The sequence below is a fragment of the Rana temporaria genome, chromosome 5 (genome assembly GCF_905171775.1).
Source record: "Rana temporaria chromosome 5, aRanTem1.1, whole genome shotgun sequence".
Taxonomy (NCBI): domain Eukaryota; kingdom Metazoa; phylum Chordata; class Amphibia; order Anura; family Ranidae; genus Rana; species Rana temporaria.
In genome coordinates this window covers 287,161,064-287,182,602 of record NC_053493.1, presented here as the reverse complement: position 1 = coordinate 287,182,602, position 21,539 = coordinate 287,161,064, and the positions used below count along the sequence as shown (strand labels likewise).

Sequence of the window (21,539 nt, the reverse complement as noted above, 5' to 3'; positions counted from 1 at the left end):
CAATGACTCAAAACATACTGCCAAGGCAACAAAGGACTGACTGAAGCAGAAGCACATTAAAGGAGAAGTCCAGCCTGAGCTTGTTTGGCTGCGCTTTGCCCATGGGTCACAGTAGTGCAATTCGTTTTGCACTCCTGTGACCCGTTTTCAGCGGAGAGCAGTCAGAAATCTGCTCCCCACTGAAGTCGCTGGAATCGGTCCAAGCAGCGCGTCATCACAACTTGGGCAGTCTGGTTCCACCTGCTTTCTGGACTGATGGTGGTCTCTGCCTCTCAGCGAGCTGCTGAGATGGCCGCTCCCTGCCTCTCCATAGCTCAATGCTCCAGTGAGCGTGGAGAAGCGGAGCTGCAGCTGTCTGCTAGGGGGATGTGAGAACCGAACCATCGGCGGTGTTCAGTGACTTGGTTTTCAGTGAAGAGGCGGCAGGGGACAGATACTGCATCCACCTAGCCAAGTACGAATCGCCCAAAAAAAACTGCCAAGAAACCTTAAAGGGTTTGTAAAGCTTCCCTTTTTTCACCTTAACGCATCCTATGCATGAAGATGAAAAAACATCCGATGCTTACAAGCCCCCCAGCCCCCCCCCCCTTTTTTGCCTGAGCCCTCGAAAGTCCTGCGTCGTGAACGTGCTGGCTTCTTGGCCCGGTCTTCTCGGGTGTTCTCGGTTCTTCATTGGCGATTGATATCAGAGCAGTTATTGGCTCCCGCTGCTGTCAATCAAATCAATGACGTGGCGTGCCAGGGGCGGTATGTATGGTATGTTGAAATAAAAAAAAAAAACTTTACAGATCTCTTCCAAATCCTTAAAGGGGTTGTAAAGAGTGGACCAAAATCCCTCCAGAGATGTGTGCAAACCTGGTAACCAACTAAAAGAAACATGTTGGCTCTGTGCTTGGCAACAAGGGTTTCTCCACCAAGTACCAACTTTTTTTTGCTTGGGGATCCAATACTTATACTTTTTTTACTCACTAAACTGCAACTCTGTTTATATTTGTATTGTGTTTTTTTTTTTTCCTAGATTTCAATTTTTTTAGTTGATATTCTGCCTCGATCATTTAAAATACACCCGATTTAAAAATTCTAGGCTCATTTCTTTGCAAGTGGCCAAACTTGCCACATCTGCAGGGGATCAAATAATAAATGTTCCCTACTGTGTACTTTAACCACTTAAGGACCGCCTAACGCCGATATACGTCGGCAGAGTGGCACGGCTGGGCACAAGCACTTACAGGTACGTCTCCTTTAAAAACCCAGCCATGGGTCGCGCCCACGCCGATCCGAAGCTCCATGACCGCGCCCGCGGGAGCCGCGGACCTGATCGCTGCCGGTGTCCCGCGATCGGTCACAGGAGCTGAAGAATGGGGAGGTGTGTGTGTATATAAACACACCTTCCCCGTTCTTCACTGTGGCAATGTCAGTGATCGTCTGTTACCTGATATAGGGAAAGACTATCACTGACGTCACACGTCAAGCCCCGCCCCCTACAGTTAGAAACACATATGAGGTCACTCTTAACCCATTTAGCGCCCCCTAGTGGTTAACTCCTAAACTGCAATTGTCATGTTCACAGTAATCAATGGTCCCAAAAATGTGTCATAATTGTCCAATGTGTCCGCCATAATGTCGCAGTCACATAAAAAAACGCTGATCGCAGCCATTAGTAGTAAAAAAAATATATTAATAAAAATGCCATAAAACTATCCCCTATTTTGTAAACGCTATAAATGTTGTGCAAACCAATCGAACGCTTATTGCCTTTTTTTTTTTTTTACCAAAAATATGTAGACGAATACGTATCGGCCTAAACTAAGAAAAAATTATGGCCCGGATTCACGTAGCACTTACGCCGACGTAGCTCGGCCCATTATTTACATGGGGTCACGCCTTATTAGCATGGCTCACTGCCACTTACGATGAGTTACGCCGAGGGAACCCAGCGTAGATTTGGGAGCAAGTGCTTTGTGAATAATGTGCGCGCCGCTCTGCGCTACGTCGGGGTAGCGTATATTCGATACGCTACGCCGGCATAACTATGCGCCGCTGTATGTAAATCCGGGCCTATGTTTTTTTTATATATCTTTTTGGGGGATATTTAATACAGCAAAAAGTAAAAAATATTGCATTTTTTTTCAAAATTGTTGCTCTATTTTTGTTTATAGCGCAAAAAAAATAAAAACCGCAGAGGTGATCAAATACCACCAAAAGAAAGCTCTATTTGTGGGGAAAAAAATGGACGCCAATTTTGTTTGGGAGCCACGTCGTACGACCGCGCATTTGTCAGTTAAAGCGACGCAGTGCCGAATCGCAAAAACTGGCAAGGTCCTTTACCTGCATAATGGTCCGGGTCTTAAGAGGTTAACATCAACTGCTTCTGACCACTCTGTATTACCAAGAGGTCTGCATGCCTTGTGACTGGAGCTGCAATTTCAAATCTCTTTGTAGTACAAAATGAAAGCATCTAAAAAGTCTATTCATGATTGTCTTCATAATGCTTCTTGCAAGCACTGCTCTTGGCGCTGCTGAAATTCTCATCAGATACCATTTTTTTTTTGCCTTTTACTGTTGCAAGCGGCATTCTCTTTCTAAGAGAACTATATACCCTTAAAGGCAAGATTTGTACAGGTGCTGGATGCGGAAGAGCATCTATAAAGCATATTGTTATGGGGGCACTCCATTCCTAATTAAAATACTGCCAGGGGAAACAATAACATCAGTAGACAACCTAAATATAGTTGCAGCCTCAACATTTACATTTAATGTTTGCGCTGCCACACCGTAAAATATTGAATGCCCTAATGTATGGCTGAGTACACAAAGTTGTGCGTGTCTGAGGTCAGCATGCTCTTCAGCCATCTGTTTCATATGGTCCAAGTGTCAGTTTACCAAAAACAGATTTTTGACGCTTTATAGATTCTATAGGGCTGATTTAAACATTAAGCTTTTTAAGTGGCAGCTACCATTATGGAGTTTTATTAATGCTGATCCATTCATCACTATGTAAAATAAACTGTAATCCTCATATTGATAATTCACTTCAACAACATTGCTGTCTGCGGAAAAATTATCACTGCTAATGTTGTCCCAGCTACAGGAATAATTTACTGTGACTTGAGATAGGGGGCTATTGGTTCACTGTGATGGCAATAAAGTTTAAGTGTAAAAAAAAAACAAAAAAAACGCTTAACTCAAATTGTTTAACGTACCCTGCCCCCACCTACACACACACATAACATAAACACACACAATGCTTGCACTACGCTTTTCTAATATCTGCTAACATCCAAGTGCAAGAAATATCTCATAGGGCCATCATTCAGTTTACTCTAAGCATTGTACTGCTAGTTTCTTTTTTTTTTCTGGGTTGAACGAAAAAAAGCTGACGGCTCAAGTCAGAGCCGATGTACCAACAATTCGATATTAGTACAGCGATCTTCCCTGCTGTGCTATTGTATTCTAACAGGGGGACAGCCCCCCCTACTAGAACACTCCAGTCATCGCTTTTAGCCATTGGCTGAAAGCCCTGATCGGGAGCCGATCGGACAGACCTTTTCCACAGGGAAGTATCAGTGAGACACTAAGGCATTTCAGAACCCCTCCTCCATTGCACCTGCACAGGGGGAGGAACTGTGCCCCCACACATTGTAAAAGATGGGAAACATTGTATTGTTCTCGAACTTTGCTGTAGTTGCGATCGTCGGCTCTTGTGATGGGGAAGACATTGGGTGCAGTTCTGCTAGGGGGGTGGTCCCTGTTTCAAGGAGGAGGACTGTCTTGGCCACTGCTAAAGATAATCGGTCCTGCTAGCTCCGCCCACCATCTGGAGGAAGATGACTTGCTTTGTTGCCACTACCAACCTCAGAAAGCAGAGGTTTTTCTGTGATTGAGAACCACAATCGGGTGACAGTTTATGGAATTACTGTTGAGTTTCTGTAAACTTTTTGTTGAAATTATTCCCAAACCTTAGCGTCACTTACTTCAGAACCCCAGCACTATGTGTCCCTTTAAGCCACAGCCTGTATTTAGCGCAATGAAAATCACACCAAGACACTTTTTTTTCTCAGCTGTGGGGGCCTAACTTATCCAGCACACAGGCCCACTGCTTTCAGAAAATACTCCTGACCTGAGCTCATCATTGCACATCCATTCCAAGCACGAGGGCTGAATGTGTGAGGTGGATCAGCAGGATGAGTGTGCCAGGACAGAGCGATGGGTCTCATCTCTGCTTTCTTTCACCACTCTGCATATCATCGATGAGAAGAGGGTACAGTGGTGGAGCAGATGAAAAGGAGGGTACAGCGGTGGGGAAAATGAGCAGGAGGTACAGAGGTGGAAAGGATGAGAAGGGATTCAGCAGTGGGACAGGTGAGCAGTGGAGTACAGTGATGGACCAGATGAGCAGGGGGGGGGTTCAGTGTTGGGCCAGGTGAGCAGGGGGGTAGAGCAGTGGGGCATATGTGAATGGAGGTGTATTGGTGGGGCAGAAGAGCAGGGGGGTAATGAGGTGAGACAGATGTGCAGGAAGTACATTGGTTAGTGATGTAGCTGGCGGCACTGTTGTGGATGGCTTTGTAAATTATTGTTGGTACTTTGAATTGTATTCATTGGGTGAGTGGAAGCCAGTGGAGGGATTGGCAGATATGGGTGGGGGGACACTGAAGTTTATTGTCTCTGCTTTTCAGAAAATATCATGTTTAGGAGGTTTAACTAATGCTCAGACTTTTATCAAAACCAGAAAAAAATTGCTCAGTTAGAAAAGATTCAACTATAACGCGCTGCATTTTTTGTAAATTGAATATGGTTGCATTTAATATTGATACTGTAACATTGGGGGGGGGGGGGGTCGGGGCTGTCCAGGATTTTTTTTTTTCTGCCCATACTTAGAAACTGCTGCATGTCGCACATAAAAAATCATAGCGTGCATGTTATTCAAATCTTACATTTGTTGTAAAGTACTTTTGAGCTTCCTGTCCTGTCCATGTACTAATACAGCGAAACTAGGAGGTGATGCACTGTTTACAATTTGACAAGGAGGATGCAAGCTTAGGATGATTCTTTCTGTCTCGATTTTAGATGCAGTCCTGTTCTTTCACTCCCCTCTCCCTCTGTGTCCCTTCGATCTCTAGTAACTTTGGCTTTGAACTGAAAAATATAAACAATGCTCAGGGGGTGATATGCAACTCCAAGCTCATGAAGAGATTTACATTTCAAAGGGATGTGTGGTCACACTTGGCATCTTAGCAAAATTGTAATATTTACCTTTTTGAAAATCCTTTCTAATGTCGACCACGGTTTCCACAGGGTTTTTTCTTTTTCTTTTTTTTTTCCTGCTTTTGTTTTCTTCTGTGTTGGTAGAGACTGTTGGGTAATCTAATCTCCACATTTCTCTTCTCATCTCTAGTTTGCGTGCCTGAGGGACCTGATATGCTGAAAAAAGTGTGAAGGCCAGACACAGCCTAAAGTCAGCACAAGAAATCCCTACCAAGATCAAGGCAACACTGGACTGATGGGATTTCTAAGAAGAGATCATATCGAAGCACCTCTATTATACAGCTCTTCATTTTAGCTTCATTTTTACCATCATGGCATCCAAGTTTTGGTTGGATGGATGACCTGTCCTAAATCTGTCTGTTGGCAGACTCTGCATCGCACTGTTCCAGCAGCCATTTAGGGCCCGTGGCTTAGAGCGGAGTAACTTCATGCATGGCAAGGTAGATAGTAATGGACTCTGACTAAAATGGAAGTGACTTGACAGTTTCCTGCCCACCCATCATCTCTGGTCAGGACAGGTTAAGGTTGGACATTCATCTTTGCTGGAGGAGCAGTATGCAGGAAGCTGGTTTTCAGGCCACAAATGCTTTCACAGGTAATGTTTTCATAGTTTTTATCTTCTGGGATAAGAGGTTGAGATTTACAAAACTTCAGGTGTGTGTGTGTGTGTGTGTGTGTTTTTACTATTTTGTAGGCAACAAATTGTTAAACTTTGTGTTTTAGTAAATTTCCTACATTGTTCTGTTGGCAAGCTGCATCCGGTTTTAAAATGTCACCTTTTTATATTGTGGGTAGCGTTGTACACAATAAATTACTGTAGTATGGGCAACTTCAAACCGTGACTAATAAAAGCTATTCAGTGATCCATTGGTATATTTGTGTGCATGGACATATACATTGTGTGGTTTATATATAGCAGTCATTAATCTGTTTCCTTCCTCCCCCCCCCAATCCCAGCACTTCCAGGTCCTGTCACTGTTCTGCTCCCTTTATCATTTGTCTGATTGTAATGTATGGCTGTTTAAAAATAGTCCCACTATACTGTTCAACACAGCACTGAACAAATAATCCATGTAGATCCAGTTTAAAGCCCAATTCCTGGAATAAAAAAATAAATTTGCATTGCACTTCTTCCACACTGCAAGGGTTAAATGCTTACAAAGTATGCAAAATATATTTAAAGTATATAACTAAAGGCAAAACCTTTTTTTTCCCCCTCTCTCAAGTTTTGGATAGATTGAGGAGGAATTGGAATACCTGTCTTGCTTTTATTGCTGTCTGTACCCCCATTAGGGAGATTCACTCTTTATTTGTCTTGCCACTATTTCCAAAAACAAAATAAAATTTCAAATCTTGAGTTGTAACCAGAACTGGAATAGAGGAAATTTTTCCATTTGAGCTACCAGTTCTGGTGACAACCAGGGAGCATCATTCCTGTCCTATACTCGGTGAGGCCGATGACCTGCAGCCCATCCATCACACTGCAGGTCATATTGTTGTCTGACCTTACCTATGGATCCATTCGTAACTTACTCAAAACAGTTCAGACTTTTCTTTTAGGCTTCATTTCCACTGGCGTTTTTACAGCCACTTTTCTGATCGTTTTTTACAGCTTAAAAACGCCTGTCCATGTTATTCTATGGCATCATGCCCACATAGGCGTTTTTGAGCTGCAAATGGCATAGGCGTTTTTGAGCTGTAAAAAAAACGCGGGACCAGGGCGTTCTGTGGCTCCAGCAATAGAGCTGTAAAAACGCCAGACATTAAACGCTCAAACACGCTCAAACACGCGCGAAAACGCTACCGCGGTGTTTTTGATCTCCAGCTCACAAAAAAAAAAACATGGACAGGCGTTTTTAAGCTGTAAAAACGCCAGTGGAAATGAAGCCTTATGGTGTTCAACTTCTAGTCATTCATCTGTGACTGCATGGTATGGAATGTGTTCACATTTGGGAGCAAAGGCTGAGCAGTATGCTGTTGCTGACTATTGACCAGTACACCTGTGCTAAAACTGTTTCTCTGTGAATTGTATTTTTGTTACAGTGCTTAGCTTTAAATTGTAATAAAACTATCAAAAATAGTAAACGGCTACATAAAAAATTATATTATACAGAACAGCACAGTAAAGTAATGCAATGTGTTTATTTTACTAATTTTATATAGCATTTTCTGAGAATTCTGAATCGAATCTTAAATGCCTACATCCCACAATTTCTACTTCTTCTGTACTACCTGTGCTTTGCAGTGGGGGAACAACTTTCAGTTTGTGGCTCTGGCCTTTGGCTTAGCCATGGCGCTGCGAGGTGCTGGCCCATGTTTTCGGCTACTCTGCCAGCACAGGAGATCCCCATTCTTAAGTTTCTGGATGACGTAACCTTGTAGGAACAATCAAAATAAAACCTTATTTTTATTTTTTGTTTAATCTTTATTTAGAACAAAATGACATGTCATAGCAAACCTTTCCCTATAATCGGTCATAAGCCAAGGAGGACATGAATCAAATGCAAGGTACAGACAATCAAACTAAAAGATGAATAAAATAAAAACAATAGTGGCAGTCGCAATAAATATTCATGCCCACACAGTCTGTCATCCTATGGTGGAATAAAAATTACTTGTAGAAATGGGGGGAGTGGCATCACGACAGAGGGAATCGTGGCCTCTTATTGTCCTGGCTGATTACGTGTTCTAAGGGATGGTTCTGCCAACTCCAGCAATGCTAGATCCAAACTAGAAGACATTTGCCTAGGGTCATAATAAATATAGTCTATCCAAGGTGACCAAATACTAATAAAGTGATCACAGGTGCCTCTGCAAGTCGCTATCCAGTCTTCCACTTCCCTGATTTTGTTTATCCTGGGAATCCACTCCTCCCGTGTTGTGGTGATGGTAACCTTTTTAATACAGTCTTGTACACTGTTTCATTCAAGACTGTCCCAAACTGTCAGATGCTGAGTTGCAGCAAATGTATGTTCAACCCCATGTCTCTGAACACTAAAATCAGTTTATCATTGGAATAGTTGCTTTCCAGCCCAATGCTTGAATCGGGGAACGGCTTCTCCCTGTGGCGTGGAAAGTACAGACATCAGGCTGGTCAGGAGTTTGTGGACTCCCTGCAAGTTCAGGGGATGTGATTGTCAGACTCTCATTCCAATGAAATTTGGTCCCTCTACCCAGAGGGGTTTCTCTTCAGTGGAGCATACCAAATATAGATCTAATGGTGTCCAGACTCTGGCACAAACTGGAAAGGTTCATGTCCAGGTCCAGGAATCCTCGGGCCTTTGAAATAGATGCACTTATCACTTTCTCAAACACTGGTTTGTTTCTCCCCCTAAAGCTCCTGCCTCCTCTGCTTCAGAGGATAGAGAAGGAAGGCATTCTGGTGATTCTCATTGCACCAAAATGGCCCAGCAGGGTGTGGTCCATGGACATAGTCAAACTCCTACTGGACCATCCAAGCCTTCGCTCTCTCTGGGTTTTTGAGATGGTTGTGCTTTATTAACCTTTTAGGTCTTATTTATAGATTGTATATCTGAACAACCAAGTGTCCTTGTTTCGTTTCATGTTGATCTTCCCTCTAAAGGATTTTGTTGCGCAAAAGGAAGTGGTGGTGTGGTTCCCATCAGCAAAATTGTAATATTTATTTTCAACTTTCTGATGTAATGAAGGAATTCAGTTGGCATGGTCAGATTTTTTTTTTTTTTTTTTTTACCTATACTAGTTTATTTGACCACTGGGCACTTAAACCCCCTTAATAACCAGACCAATTTTCAGCTTTCGGTGCTCACATTTTGAATGACAATTACTCAGTCATACAACACTGTTCCCATATGACATTTTCGTCCTTTTTTTAATACAAATAGAGCTTTGGTAAAAAAGTACAAATTGGTGTATATTTGGTCTTGGTGAAAGTTATAGGGCCAAATCCTCAAAATCCTAGCCTAACTTAATTTTTCCCATTTAAGTTACACTGGCGGGAAATTTCTACCTAAGTGCCCGATCCACAAAGCACTTACCTAGAAATTTCACGCAGTGTAACCTAAATTCTCCCGGCGCAAGGCGGTCCTGTTATCCAGGGGGCGATGACAATTTAAATGAGGCGCGCTCCCGCGCCGGCCATACTGCGCATGCTCGTGACGTCATTTTCCCGACGGGCAGCGTGCAAAATTACGTTACGCCGGGCTTTGTGGATTGCGACGGGACAATAAAGTTGCGTCGGGTAAAAAAAAATGTTACGCGCCGAAAAATAAAATTCAAAATTTAAAAAAAATCGCGGCGATCGAAAAAAGGTCTGTTTTTACAAGGTGTAAACAGTTTACACCTTGTAAAAGCAGCCCTAATTTTACGTATGCAAACGTAAACTTACGCAGAAAAAACAAAGCTGAAAAGCTTTGTGGATCTCCGTAAGTCCTCATTTGCATACGCAAAGCGGCATTTCAATGCGAAATGCCCCCAGCGGCGGATGCGGTACTGCATCCTAAGATCTGACAGTGTAAGTCTCTTACAGATGTCAGATCTTCTGCCTATCTTTGGAAAACTGCTTCTGAGGATCAGTTCCAAAGATAGGCACAGGGATACGCAGGCTGAACAGCAGTTCCGCCTGCGTATCCCTTTTGAGGATTTGGCCCAGTCCAAGCTATGGTGCCAATACCTAAAAATTTATCACACCTGAAGTACTGACGGCCTATCTAATTTCTTGAGACCCTAACATGCCAGAAAAGTACAAATATCCCCTAAATGACCTTTTTGAAAAGACATTCTAAGGTATTTAGAAAGAGGCATGGTGAGTTTTTTGAAATTGTCATTTTTTTCCCACAATTCTTTGCAAAAATCAAGATATTTTCTTATTTTTTTCTCACAAAATTGTCATATTAGTAGGTTATTTCTCACAGCATATGCATACCACAAATTACACCCCAAAACACATTCTGCTATTACTCCCGAGTATGGCGATACCACATGTGAGACTTTTACACAGCTAAACCACATACAGAGGCCCAACATGCAGGCGCTCTGGAGCACCCAGGCCAATTCTGACATTTCTCTCCTACATTTTTTTGCTAGAAAATTACATAGAACCCCAAAACATTATATATGTTTTTTTTAGCAGAGATCCTAGAGAATACAATGGCGGTTGTTGCAACTTTTTATCTTGCACGGTATTTGCGCAGCAATTTTTCAAACAAATTTTTGTGCTTTAAAAAAACAAACAAAAAAAACCCGGTAAAGTTAGCCCAATGTTTTTGCATAACGTGAAAGACAAAGTTACGCTGAGTAAATAGATACCCAACATGTCGCCCTTCAAAATTGCACACACTCGTGGAATGGCGCAAAACTTCACTACTTAAAAATCCCCATAGGCGACGCTTTAAATATTTTTACTGGTTACAGGTTTTTAGTTAGAGGAGGTCTAGGGCCAAAATTATTGCTCTCGCTCTAACGTTCGCAATGCCACCACATGTGTGGTTTGAACACAGTTTTCAATGTGGACTGGGACTTGCATATGCGTTCGCTTCTGCATGCAAGCTACTGGGGACAGGGGCGCTTAAAATTTTTTTTTTATTGTTCATTTTACTTTATTTTAGTTTGACACTTTTTTTTCCCCAAAATAATTTTTTTGATCACTTTTATTCCTATATAAACATCCCTTGTAATAGGAATGTGGCAAGACAGGTCCTCTTTACAGTGAGATATGGGGTCAAAAAAACCCCACATCTAACCTCTAGGCTGGGAAGACTGAAATAAAAAAAAAAAATATATATATATATATATATATATATATATATATATATATATATATATATATATATATATATATATATATATATATATATATATCCTGGCTTTGATCGTAGCAGTGAGTCGGTAGAAACACTGGAGGGCAGCGAGAGTAGGGGACGTCCCCTCTCGCCTCCCGTAAGAATGATCAAGTGGTGGAACAGCCACTATGATTGTTCTTATGGTGTAGGGAATCGCTGGCTGTAAAAAGCTGATATCTGAATAATGCCTGTAGCTGCAGGCATCATTCAGATATCCCTGCACAAAGTCAAGGACGTCATATGACGGCCGGTAGGTGGGAAGTGGTTAAAACTTTTTTAACACAAAGTTGTCCATTTATACAATATTTCTAACACATAGCATATACATACCAAAAATGAAACCCCTAAATAGATTCTCCTACTCCTGAATACGGCGATGCCACATGTGTGAGACTTCCACAGCCTGGCCACATACAGAGGCCGAGTATGGCCGGGTATGGATGATTATAGCTGGGTATCACGGTGTATGGCGGGGGATGGATGAATCTGTGACTGCAGTTGTCACAGATCCAGCCCAAAGCGCTGCTGCCACTTGCTCTCCTCCCTTTCCTACTGTACCGATCAGTACAGAGCGGGGAGAGAGGAACCGGCGTTGTCACATGACGCCGGTTTGTTTACAAGTGATCGCTCCGTCATACCTGAGCATAGTGTTTTCAAGCAGAAAGTCGTGCGATTTTTGCCGTGATTTTGACCAGGTCAAAGGGTCACCAATGTAAAAAAAAAACGCCAAAATCTGCCTAATAAAAAAAAAAAAAAGTCCCAGAACTTGTTTGTGCTTCAGACGTTTTGGAACTTCTGGCTTCAGGCGTTTTGTAGTGGAGATGTGAGCAATCTCCATAGAGAATAACTGATTTTTTTCCCCTCCAGCGTTTTTTAGCTTCAAGCTACAAAACTCTCAGGTGTGAATGGGGTCTAAGACTCCGCTATCCCCTCATTGGCTTGCTGATTGACAGCAGCGGGAGCCAGCTGTCAGCCAATGAGGAGAGAGGGACCTGGGACAGCAGAGACTCCTGTGCACATCGCTGAATGAGTGAGGCGAGTATTAGGAGGGACTGTGGGGGAAAGCATGCAACACACAAGTATTTTTTTAAATAAAACCCTTCAGCCTTTACAACCACTTTAAGCGATTTGTGTAATGGCACCTTATTTTCTGATTTTGGCAGCTATACATTTTGTGAAAATGTGTCTTGGACAACATTTTTTACCCAGCATATGTATTGCCTAAAATATTGGTTTTAAATGCTATCCTTACACAAAATGTTTAACATGACCAAAACTGTCCTTCAAAATGGAATGGTTGGCTATTCGTTATAAATTCCAAATATTGCCTGAAAAGTTTCATCATGCCACGAAGTAGATGGGCAAGCCTTGACATAAGTGCATAATGGTTTGTATAGGCTTATGCTGGCAGTGGCAATATATTACTCGTTGTACATTAATTCAGCCTTATATTAAAATCTAAATTTCTTGGCAAATTATATTCTTGAAAAAAAGTCAAAAGGGAAGGGGGGAAGGGCGGGGGTGTTACCAGAAAAGGGCGCCTCACTGGGGATTCTTCCATGTATGTCTGGGTGAAGTCCACAGATAGGACTGAAGTTTAGGTGAGCTTGAGGCTGGTAGTGAGCTCCTCAACTCTCATAATGTAGTTGCGATCCCCTACTCTTTGCTTAATAGCAAGATAGTGGTCGTTCTCCAGTTCCTGGGGATCATCAGTATTAACAACAATTTTATGTTATTTTTTTTATTTAAGTTGGTTTTGTTTGTCTTTTGAGATAATAGCTTTGCTTGTACTTGCACGCTTAGAAGTGTGTGTTGTGTGTTTTTTTTTATCTTATTTTTTTATTTTATTTTTTTATTTTAATCATCTGTTATGTGCTAGCTATACCCTGAATATGATGGATAGGTGGAATTATATAAAATTTTAATTGTATATAAAAAAACTCAATATTTACTAGTGAATATTGCAAGGAAAACCATAATTTTACGTGTTTGTTTTTTTTTCTTTTGGATGGGATATTTGGAATAAAACATTTTAGACTTTTTAAGCCTTGGATCGCCTTTTGCATTGATTTTTGAGATTTGGGCAAATATTTTCTGGCACCAATGACCAAGGCACAGCTTGTGACCACAGGAACTTGTCACTATTTGCATATCGGAGCATTCCATGCGCCAAAGACCAGGGGTGCTCTGTGGTGTTTATTTTGCAGCTTAAATAATGTAATGTGGGGTACACGCTAAGAAAATTGGGCGAACAATTGTTAGTTTTTTTTTTCTCTTTTCACAGAAAATTTAACAAATTCTTGTACAACAAAGGATTTATTTTTGTTTAGACATTTTACGTTTCTGTATCTGGCCAATTCGTTGCTGCTCGACATGTAACGCCTCTTTAACCACTTAAGGACCGCCTAACGCCGATATACATCGGCAGAATGGCACGGCTGGGCACAATCGCGTACCTGTACATGATTGTTAAAAGCCCAGCCGTGGGCCTGCGACCCGACCCGGTCCGAAGCTCCATGACCGCGGGACCCGTGGACCCGATCGTCGCGGGAGTCCTGTGATCGGTCCCTGGAGCTGAAGAACGGGGAGCTGTGTGTGTGTGTGTGTGTGTGTGTGTGTGTGTAAACACACCTTCCCTGTTCTTCGTTGTGGCGCTGTCATTGATCGTCTGTTCCCTGATATAAGGAAAGGCGATCAATGACGTCACATGTCCAGCCCTGCCCCTCTACAGTTAAAAACACATATGAGGTCACACTTAACCCCTTCAGTGCCCCCTAGTGATTAACTCCCAAACTGCAATTGTCCTTTTCACAGTAAACAATGCATTTTTATAGCATTTTTTGCTGTGAAAATGACAATGGTACCAAAAATGTGTCAAAATTGTCCGATGTGTCCGCCATAAAGTCGCAGTCACGAAAAAAATCGCTGATCGCCGCCATTGGTAGTAAAAAAAAAAAAAATGCTATAAAACTATCCCCTATTTTGTAAACGCTATAAATTTGGCGCAAGCCAATCGATAAACGCTTATTGCGATTTTTATTTATTTATTTATTTTTTTATTTATTTTTTTATTTATTTTTTTTAAAACCAAAAATAGGTAGAATACGTATCGGCCTAAACTGAGGGGGAAAAAAACGTTTTTTTTTATATGTATTTTTGGGGGATATTTATTATATCAAAAAGTTAAAAATATTGACTTTTTTTCTAAAATTCTCGTTCTATTTTTGTTTATAGCGCAAAAAATAAAAACTGCAGAGGTGATCAAATATCACCAAGCTCTATCTGTGGGAAAAAAAGGACGCCAATTTTGTTTGGGAGCCACGTCGCACGACCGCGCAATTGTCAGTTAAAGTGACGCAGTGCCGAATCGCAAAAAGGGGCCTGGTCCTTTACCTGCATTTTGGTCTAAGTGCTTTTGTCGCTCAGTATTTTTTGTTTCAGAATCGTTATACTTTTGACATTGTAGCCAACGTATCCTGTGGCATAACGTATACACTTAAAGTAGCTTGAAAGTGTATTGAGCAAATGTGTGTAGATCTTAACAAGCAGCAAGCATTTTTTCTGTGCCTTTTGGGAAAATCTAACATGGAATTTTTTCTTCTTGTGACTCATCCACATGAGCTCGAGGAATCGCCACACTGGTTTTGCTTTGCTTGGATAATGATTTGTATTTATCAACATCGCCAATGAAATTCATTATGCATCCTTCAAAGATTTTTCTTGCTCATGCCCTCGAGGCAAAGTCGGTAGCATAACAATGATCATAGGATGGATGAACTGTCTCTGAATTGCTGGAGTTAAAGAATAGAAATCTCTCTCTGCCTCTGTCATAAAGGAATACTGGGGCTCATTTAGAATCCAATCTGTTGAAGCTACTGGGATGTTGCTTTCTATTTTTTAACGCTTTTTAATTTAAGTATCCTTGTTTTGCAGTTGACTGTTTGTTAAAGAACACTGTTTCACTTTGCAAACTGTGTGAAAAAATTGCTAATTATATATCAGACAGGAGGCTTCATATCTTGCATTAAACTTTCTTTTTAATGCTCATAGCAGAAAACCATAAACACTTATTTCTTTAATACAGAGAAAAAATCTTCATAGGACTACAATACCCAGCAGCCCCTGGGGCCCCTCCCCCCTGTCATAGTCTCTATATAAGGGGCTGTCTGGGTCTCCTCCTCCTCCTCTTTCTTTCTGCTCATGGCTAAGATAAGTACCATCGATTTAATATTTTCTGATATTAACTTGTACTAATGTGTAATTAATTTTATATATAGTATAATATGCCTAGTATTGTTTTCATGTAAAACCTCTGACTGGACTACCGCGGTGGCGCCGTTTGTCCAGTTCTATTAAAGGCCGTCTTCTGACCCGGTTGTAAAATGATTACGCGTTTTCAGGTTCAAAGAGAAATTCTGAAAATGTTGCCATTTTGCCCAAGGAGCTCTTAGGCTTGTAAATGATTATGAACTTTATGGGTGCATTTGAATATGGTAGTGTACACATGCTTAAAGTGGTTGTAAACCCTAGGAAGAAGAAAAAAAACCTGCAAGACAAAGGCATAATGTATACAAGGCATTGATTTACTAAAACTGCGGAGTGCAAAATCTGGTGCAGCTGTGCATGGTAGAAAATCGGTTTCTTACTTCAGATTGTTCAATTAAGCGTTGACAACCTGGAAGCTGATTGGTTTCCATGCACAGATGCACCAGATTTTTCATTCTCCAGCTTTAGTAAATCAACCTCCTAAGGATTGTACCTCACTTTTTTTTTTCCTGTTCCTTTTGCATCTTTCATATCTTTTCCCAGGTCCAGTAGAAGTATGATTTTCAAAAGAAACCTAGCTCTGATGACTATTTAGACACTAAGGTACCTTAACCTCCCTGGCGGTAAACCCGAGCGTGACTCGGGGTTGTTTTTTTATGCTAGGATCGGTAACCCCGAGTCACGCTCGGGGTGGACGTGCAGAGTGTGCAGCGGCGCGGCTTACCTCTCGCTGGATCCACAGGCAACTCACCTTGTCCCTGGATCCAGCGATGCCACCCGCTGTGTGAGCGAGCAGGTCCTCCTCGCTCGATTCACAGTCTCCGTGTGCCGCCGATCTCCGTTCCCTGCGACGTTACGACGCACGGGAGCGGAGAACGGCGCCAAATTAAAAAAAGTAAACACACTTTACATACAGTATACTGTAATCTTATAGATTACAGTACTGTATGTAAAAAAATACACACCCCCTTGTCCCTAGTGGTCTGCCCAGTGTCCTGCATGTTCTTTTATAAAAATAAAAAATGTCATTTCTGCCTAAAAACTGTAGATTGTCCAAAAGTGTCCCTTTATGTCAAAAATGGTTTTAGATCGGCTAGAAAACAGCGATAATAAATTATAATCACTTGCAGAATTGTGCGATAGCGATTTGCGGGGAAATTCGTCATAAAAAAAAAAAAATGACAGCGACAATTCTGCAACTGAGCAAATTTCAGTGATTTTGAGTTGATTACATTATTGAATAATTTTTATTCTAATTATATTATTACTTGCTATAATTATTTATAATTATTTATTATATTATAATTTAAAATTTATTTTTTTAAAAAATGTCATACCCGGGTTGCCTATTAGATTCTTGTTTGGTCAGATTTAAGTGAGTTATTCCTAAAAATTACAGGCCTACAGTATAAAACTCCAAACTTCCTTGCAAATAATTGTACCGCTTTCAGCATGTTTTTTCAGACAGAATCATACCGCCAGGGAGGTTAAAGCGGGGGTTCACCCTAAAACTACTTTCTAGTATTACAATGTCCCAACACATTACAATACAATTATGCCTATTTTTTATTTTTTTTTATGCTGTACATACCTCGGTACTGCCAATTCACCTGCGGCTTCCGGGTTGCGAATCCCGTGGGAGTTCCTAACTTGCTGGTGATTGACGCCCACTCCCGCGGGATTCGCAACCCGGAAGCCGCGGGTGAATTGGCTGTACCGAGGTATGTACAGCATAAAAAAAAAAAAAATAGGCATAATTGTATTGTAATGTGTCGGGACATTGTAATACTAGAAAGTAGTTTTAGGGTGAACCCCCGCTTTAACACTGCATTCACACTTCAGGGCTTTGAATCGTGGGCAGATTTGGTGCGATTCTGACCGCGATTTCAAAGCACTGATGTGTGAAAGGCAAATCGCAGTACTCATATTTGAGATGCCATTTATTTAAATAACACCTAAAAGTGCGGTGTAGGTCTGCCGTGATTGTGAAATGATAGCGGCAAACCCTTATTTTATCCAAAAGTAGCTCCTAAACCTTTTTGGGCGACAAGCTTCACACATTGGCGCTTTGACATCGCAGCAAATCTGCCCTCGAATCAAAACGCTGAAGTGTGAATGCAGTCTTAAGACATTAACCGGTTCCCAACCGGCTCATGCAGATTTACTGCGCCCTCTGGTGGCTCTCCTGGGCGAAGCTGTTTATGTACGGGATTTCACCCAGGAAAGCCTGAGGGCGCGCCTGCTGCACAGCGGTGAACCCGATGCGCGTGGCAGGCGGGCATGATTGTCACCGGCCACGTGTGATCGCGTGCTCTAGCGCAGCATGGGGGTGTGTGTGTGTATAAACGCACAAATCCCGTGCTGTCAGAAGAGAATGTGTGTTTTCTAGTTGGTCCCATTCCCCCACAGTTAGAACACACAATAGGGAAAACGGTTAACCCCTTGATCGCCCCTAGTGTTAACCCCATTCCCTGCCAGTGATATTTCATGGTAATCGGTGCATATTTATAGCATTGATCGCTCTGTAAATGCCAATGGTCCCAAAATTGTTATAAAAAAGTCCAAGGAAAGATCCAAGCTTTACTCATGACCAGCCCGCTGATAACCAAATCAACCTAACGGTATGCGTTAAAACAGGGGTATAGTCTACACACATTTGCAAATACATGCGTAATCCACAGAGCCTCGTCACAGCACCCTGGTATCTGTGGTCCTATCTCTAGCTTATGAGAGACTCCACAATGGAAGCACATGCATTCTGATGGATAGGTGGTCAGGTGGACTGAATGGAGCCCAACCCTTCTTAAAGGTACAGGGGCAAAAATATGTCAAGTGTCCGACCTGTCGGCCGCAAAATCGCAGTAATGGATCACTGCCACTACTAGTAAAAAAAAGCCATATAAATGCCATAAATCTTTCCCATAGTTTGTAGACGCTATAACTTTTGCGCAAACCAATCAATATATGCTTATAGTGTTTTTTTTTTTTTTACCAAAAATATGTAGAATACTACATATCGGCCTAAACTGGAATACATTGGGATATTTACTATAGCAAAAATTAAAGGATATTGTGTGTTTTTTTTCTTCAAAATTGTTACTTTATTTTTTTTTTGCTTATAGTGTTAAATACCACCAAAAGAAAGCTCTATTTGTGGGGAAAAAAGGACGTCAATTTTGTTTGGGTACAACATCGCACGACCGTGCAATTGTCAGTTAAAGCGACGCAGTGCCATATCGCAAAAAATGGTCAAATCTTCTGGGGCTGAAGTGGTTAAAGCGAAGTTCCACCCAAAAGTGGAACTTGCGCTTATCTGATTTCTCCCCCCACTCTGGTGCCACATTTGGCAGGTCCCCACTTCCAGAAAACGCAGCGTGCTTCGCGCATGTGCAATAGGGTCCCGGCTGTGAAACCGAAAAGGTTACACTACCGGGTTCCCTTATCTGCAATGGTTACGACCGCACCCGACCAGCCGATGTAAACATCTGCTCCGGTGCCTACATCGCTGGACTCCAGAACAGGTAAGTGCCCTAATGTAAAAAGTCAGCAGCTACAGTATGTGTAGCTGCTGACTTAAACATTTTAAAGGAGCGGGCAGAACTCTGCTTTAAGGCCTCTTGCACACTGCAGCTTGAAATTGACCGAATACAGCCCATGAATATTAATGTGCATATGCACACAGATGTGTAAACAAGAGCTGTGCATTCTTCAGTAAAAAAATCAGACTTTTTGGTCAGTAATTTAACCCTGATGCACGCCAATGTGCACAAATGTGTGCGAATATGCATTTACATCTGAAAAAGTAGTGCAAGAGGCCTAAAACCTTTTTTTTTACCTACTGTAAACTACTTACTAGTTCAAACGGCCAGTCCATTTTTTTTCTAGTAGGACTAAAGTCTGCACATAATCTATGACCATCTGTACATCTTTAAAAACTGAAATGAAAGAATGTTGCAATTTAACGACTAGAAGATTCAAGACTATGACTCAAATAATTTTTACAGCTTACTGAATCGTATAAATATTATTCATGTAATGTATTGGAAGTGAGAGAGAGATGACTGAAATCTGACTACACATAAAGCTGTCTCCTAAATTTCTCTACACAAGCATTTCATTGTTACTTTTGTTGTTGCAACAATGACATGTTGGATTATTTTTTATCTTCTTTTTTTTTTTTTCAACATAAAAAAAAAAATTGTCATATTTATTCCAACAATATAAATTAACATAACTTATGCCTCATGCACTCTGGACGTTAAAATGTTATAAAAACGCTAGTAGCTTTGCAGTGTTCAACTTTTTTCAGCTTTTTTCAATGTTTTTGCAAAAGTGTTTGTTAGCTTTTTTTTTTTTTTTATGCCATGGACCAAAAACGTTAAACGCTGGTGAGGGACCTTTTTTTGCATTTATTGACATTTATCAGCAGCGTTTATCAGTGTTAGAGCGTTTTTACAGCTGAAAAACGTCTCTCAGAACCCACTAGTTTGTTGTTTGTTTTTTTTTACTGCTCAAAAACGCGACTGCGCAAAACTGGCAACGGCCTATGTGTGCATGGACACATAAGATAACATGATGGAGAGTTTAATGACTGTAGAAAAAACGTCTACAGCCAAAAACAGCTGCTGTAAAAACATCCAGTGTGCATGAGGCCTTAAAGTATAACTAAACACAGAACATTCTTCTTTTCTTTTTTTTTTTTTTTTTTGGATAGATTGAGTGGAGAGATTAAAAAACTTGTTAAATTTTTTTTTATTGCTGCCTGTGCCTGAGATTCAGTCTCTCTATGAGCCTAGGTTCACATTGGAGCGATTTGTCATGCGATTTGAGAGACAAGTCGCAGCCTATTGGCGGCAATGGCACTGTTCCAATCGGTGCGACACCGATTTTGCGGCGCCGCATCGATTTTCAAAAGTAGTTCCTGCACTACTTTTGCCGATTTCTATAGACATCTGTGTATGAAGCCACACAAATGTCTATTAAGTAGCACCTGAAATCGCGCTGACCTTGCTACTTTGAAATCGCGCTACTTCAAGTAAAGTAGCACGATTTCAATGTAGCATCAGTGTGAACCAGGGCTTAGTCAGGTTTGCTGTGATCATGAAAGTGAAAAATCCCCAATTTTTAGGTTGTTCCCGCAACAGTAATTGGAGGGGAAATGTTCCAATAGGGACACTAGTACTGGTGACAACCAGATATTTCTTTACTTTGGAGGCATGTCCTACTACTTCCTGTTTTGGCTATGGGACAGGAAGTGAAAGGAAAATCTCCCTGAACAGGGTTTATAACCCTATTGTTACTTTTTCCAAAACTACAGAATGTTTTTTGCCTTTTGTTTTAAAGTGATGATAAAGGCTTTTTTATAAAAAACTTAAAAAAAAGTTATACTTTCCTGCTCTGTGCAGCAGTTTTGCACAGCGCAGCACTGATCCTTTTCTCGGTTCCCCTGCCGAGTGCCCCCAAAGCAAGCAGCTTGCAATAGACGCCCCCGAGCAGGCTTTCTTTCGAGCACTGGCTCTGTGTGTCCATTAACAGAACTGCGGCTCAGCCCCCCCTCTCTCTCCACATTGGCTCCCTGGCTGTAATTGACAGCAGTAGGAGCCAATGGCTTCTTGCTGCTGTCTCAGCCAATGAGGTGATAGAGTCCCTGGAGAGCCGGGGCTCTCGTGCACATCGCTGAATGGGTCTCAGGCAAATATTAAAGGGGGGGACTGGGGGCACTGCTACACAAGATTTACCTTAAACCTTGACTTAACCATTTTAAATTAGAAAGCAGGTCTAGAAGAGCTCTAAAAATAAGGGGGAAGTGTGGTTTATATTTTACTTTTTTTTAACCATTCTGAGATTTAAATAAAACAAAGTGTTCAAATATGAACCTACAATCTGCATAACTGCATTTAAAAACTGAGGAGTAATTTACAAGGTCTAGATTAGAAGAACGGATTTTACATTACATCGTTTAATAAGCTAAGCAGGGCTTGGGCAGTTGTATGATATAATGAACATGTGATAAATCTAGATAATTTAACTGAGCATAGAATGGAAAAATTGTATAAGCAGAGGTTACCTTCACTGACAGTCTCGTACCCAAAAGAAAAAGGGGGGGGGGAGGATCAAGAGCTATAGTCATCTGAAATTGCATATAAATCAAGCCTGTTCTTTTAAAGCCTAGTACACACAGGCCAA

General features: G+C 41.4%; 1 protein-coding gene across 1 annotated transcript in view; it reads left to right on the top strand.

Moving 5' to 3' along the window:
• Positions 1-21,539, top strand: part of LDLRAD4 (low density lipoprotein receptor class A domain containing 4) — a 415,207-nt gene that overhangs the window by 163,609 nt on the left and 230,059 nt on the right. Inside the window, exon 2 of the mRNA XM_040353920.1 lies at positions 5,399-5,863. Within this exon, the coding sequence (XP_040209854.1) occupies positions 5,824-5,863 (40 nt within the window). The 5' untranslated portion in view covers positions 5,399-5,823. The remainder of the gene's footprint in view (positions 1-5,398; positions 5,864-21,539) is intronic.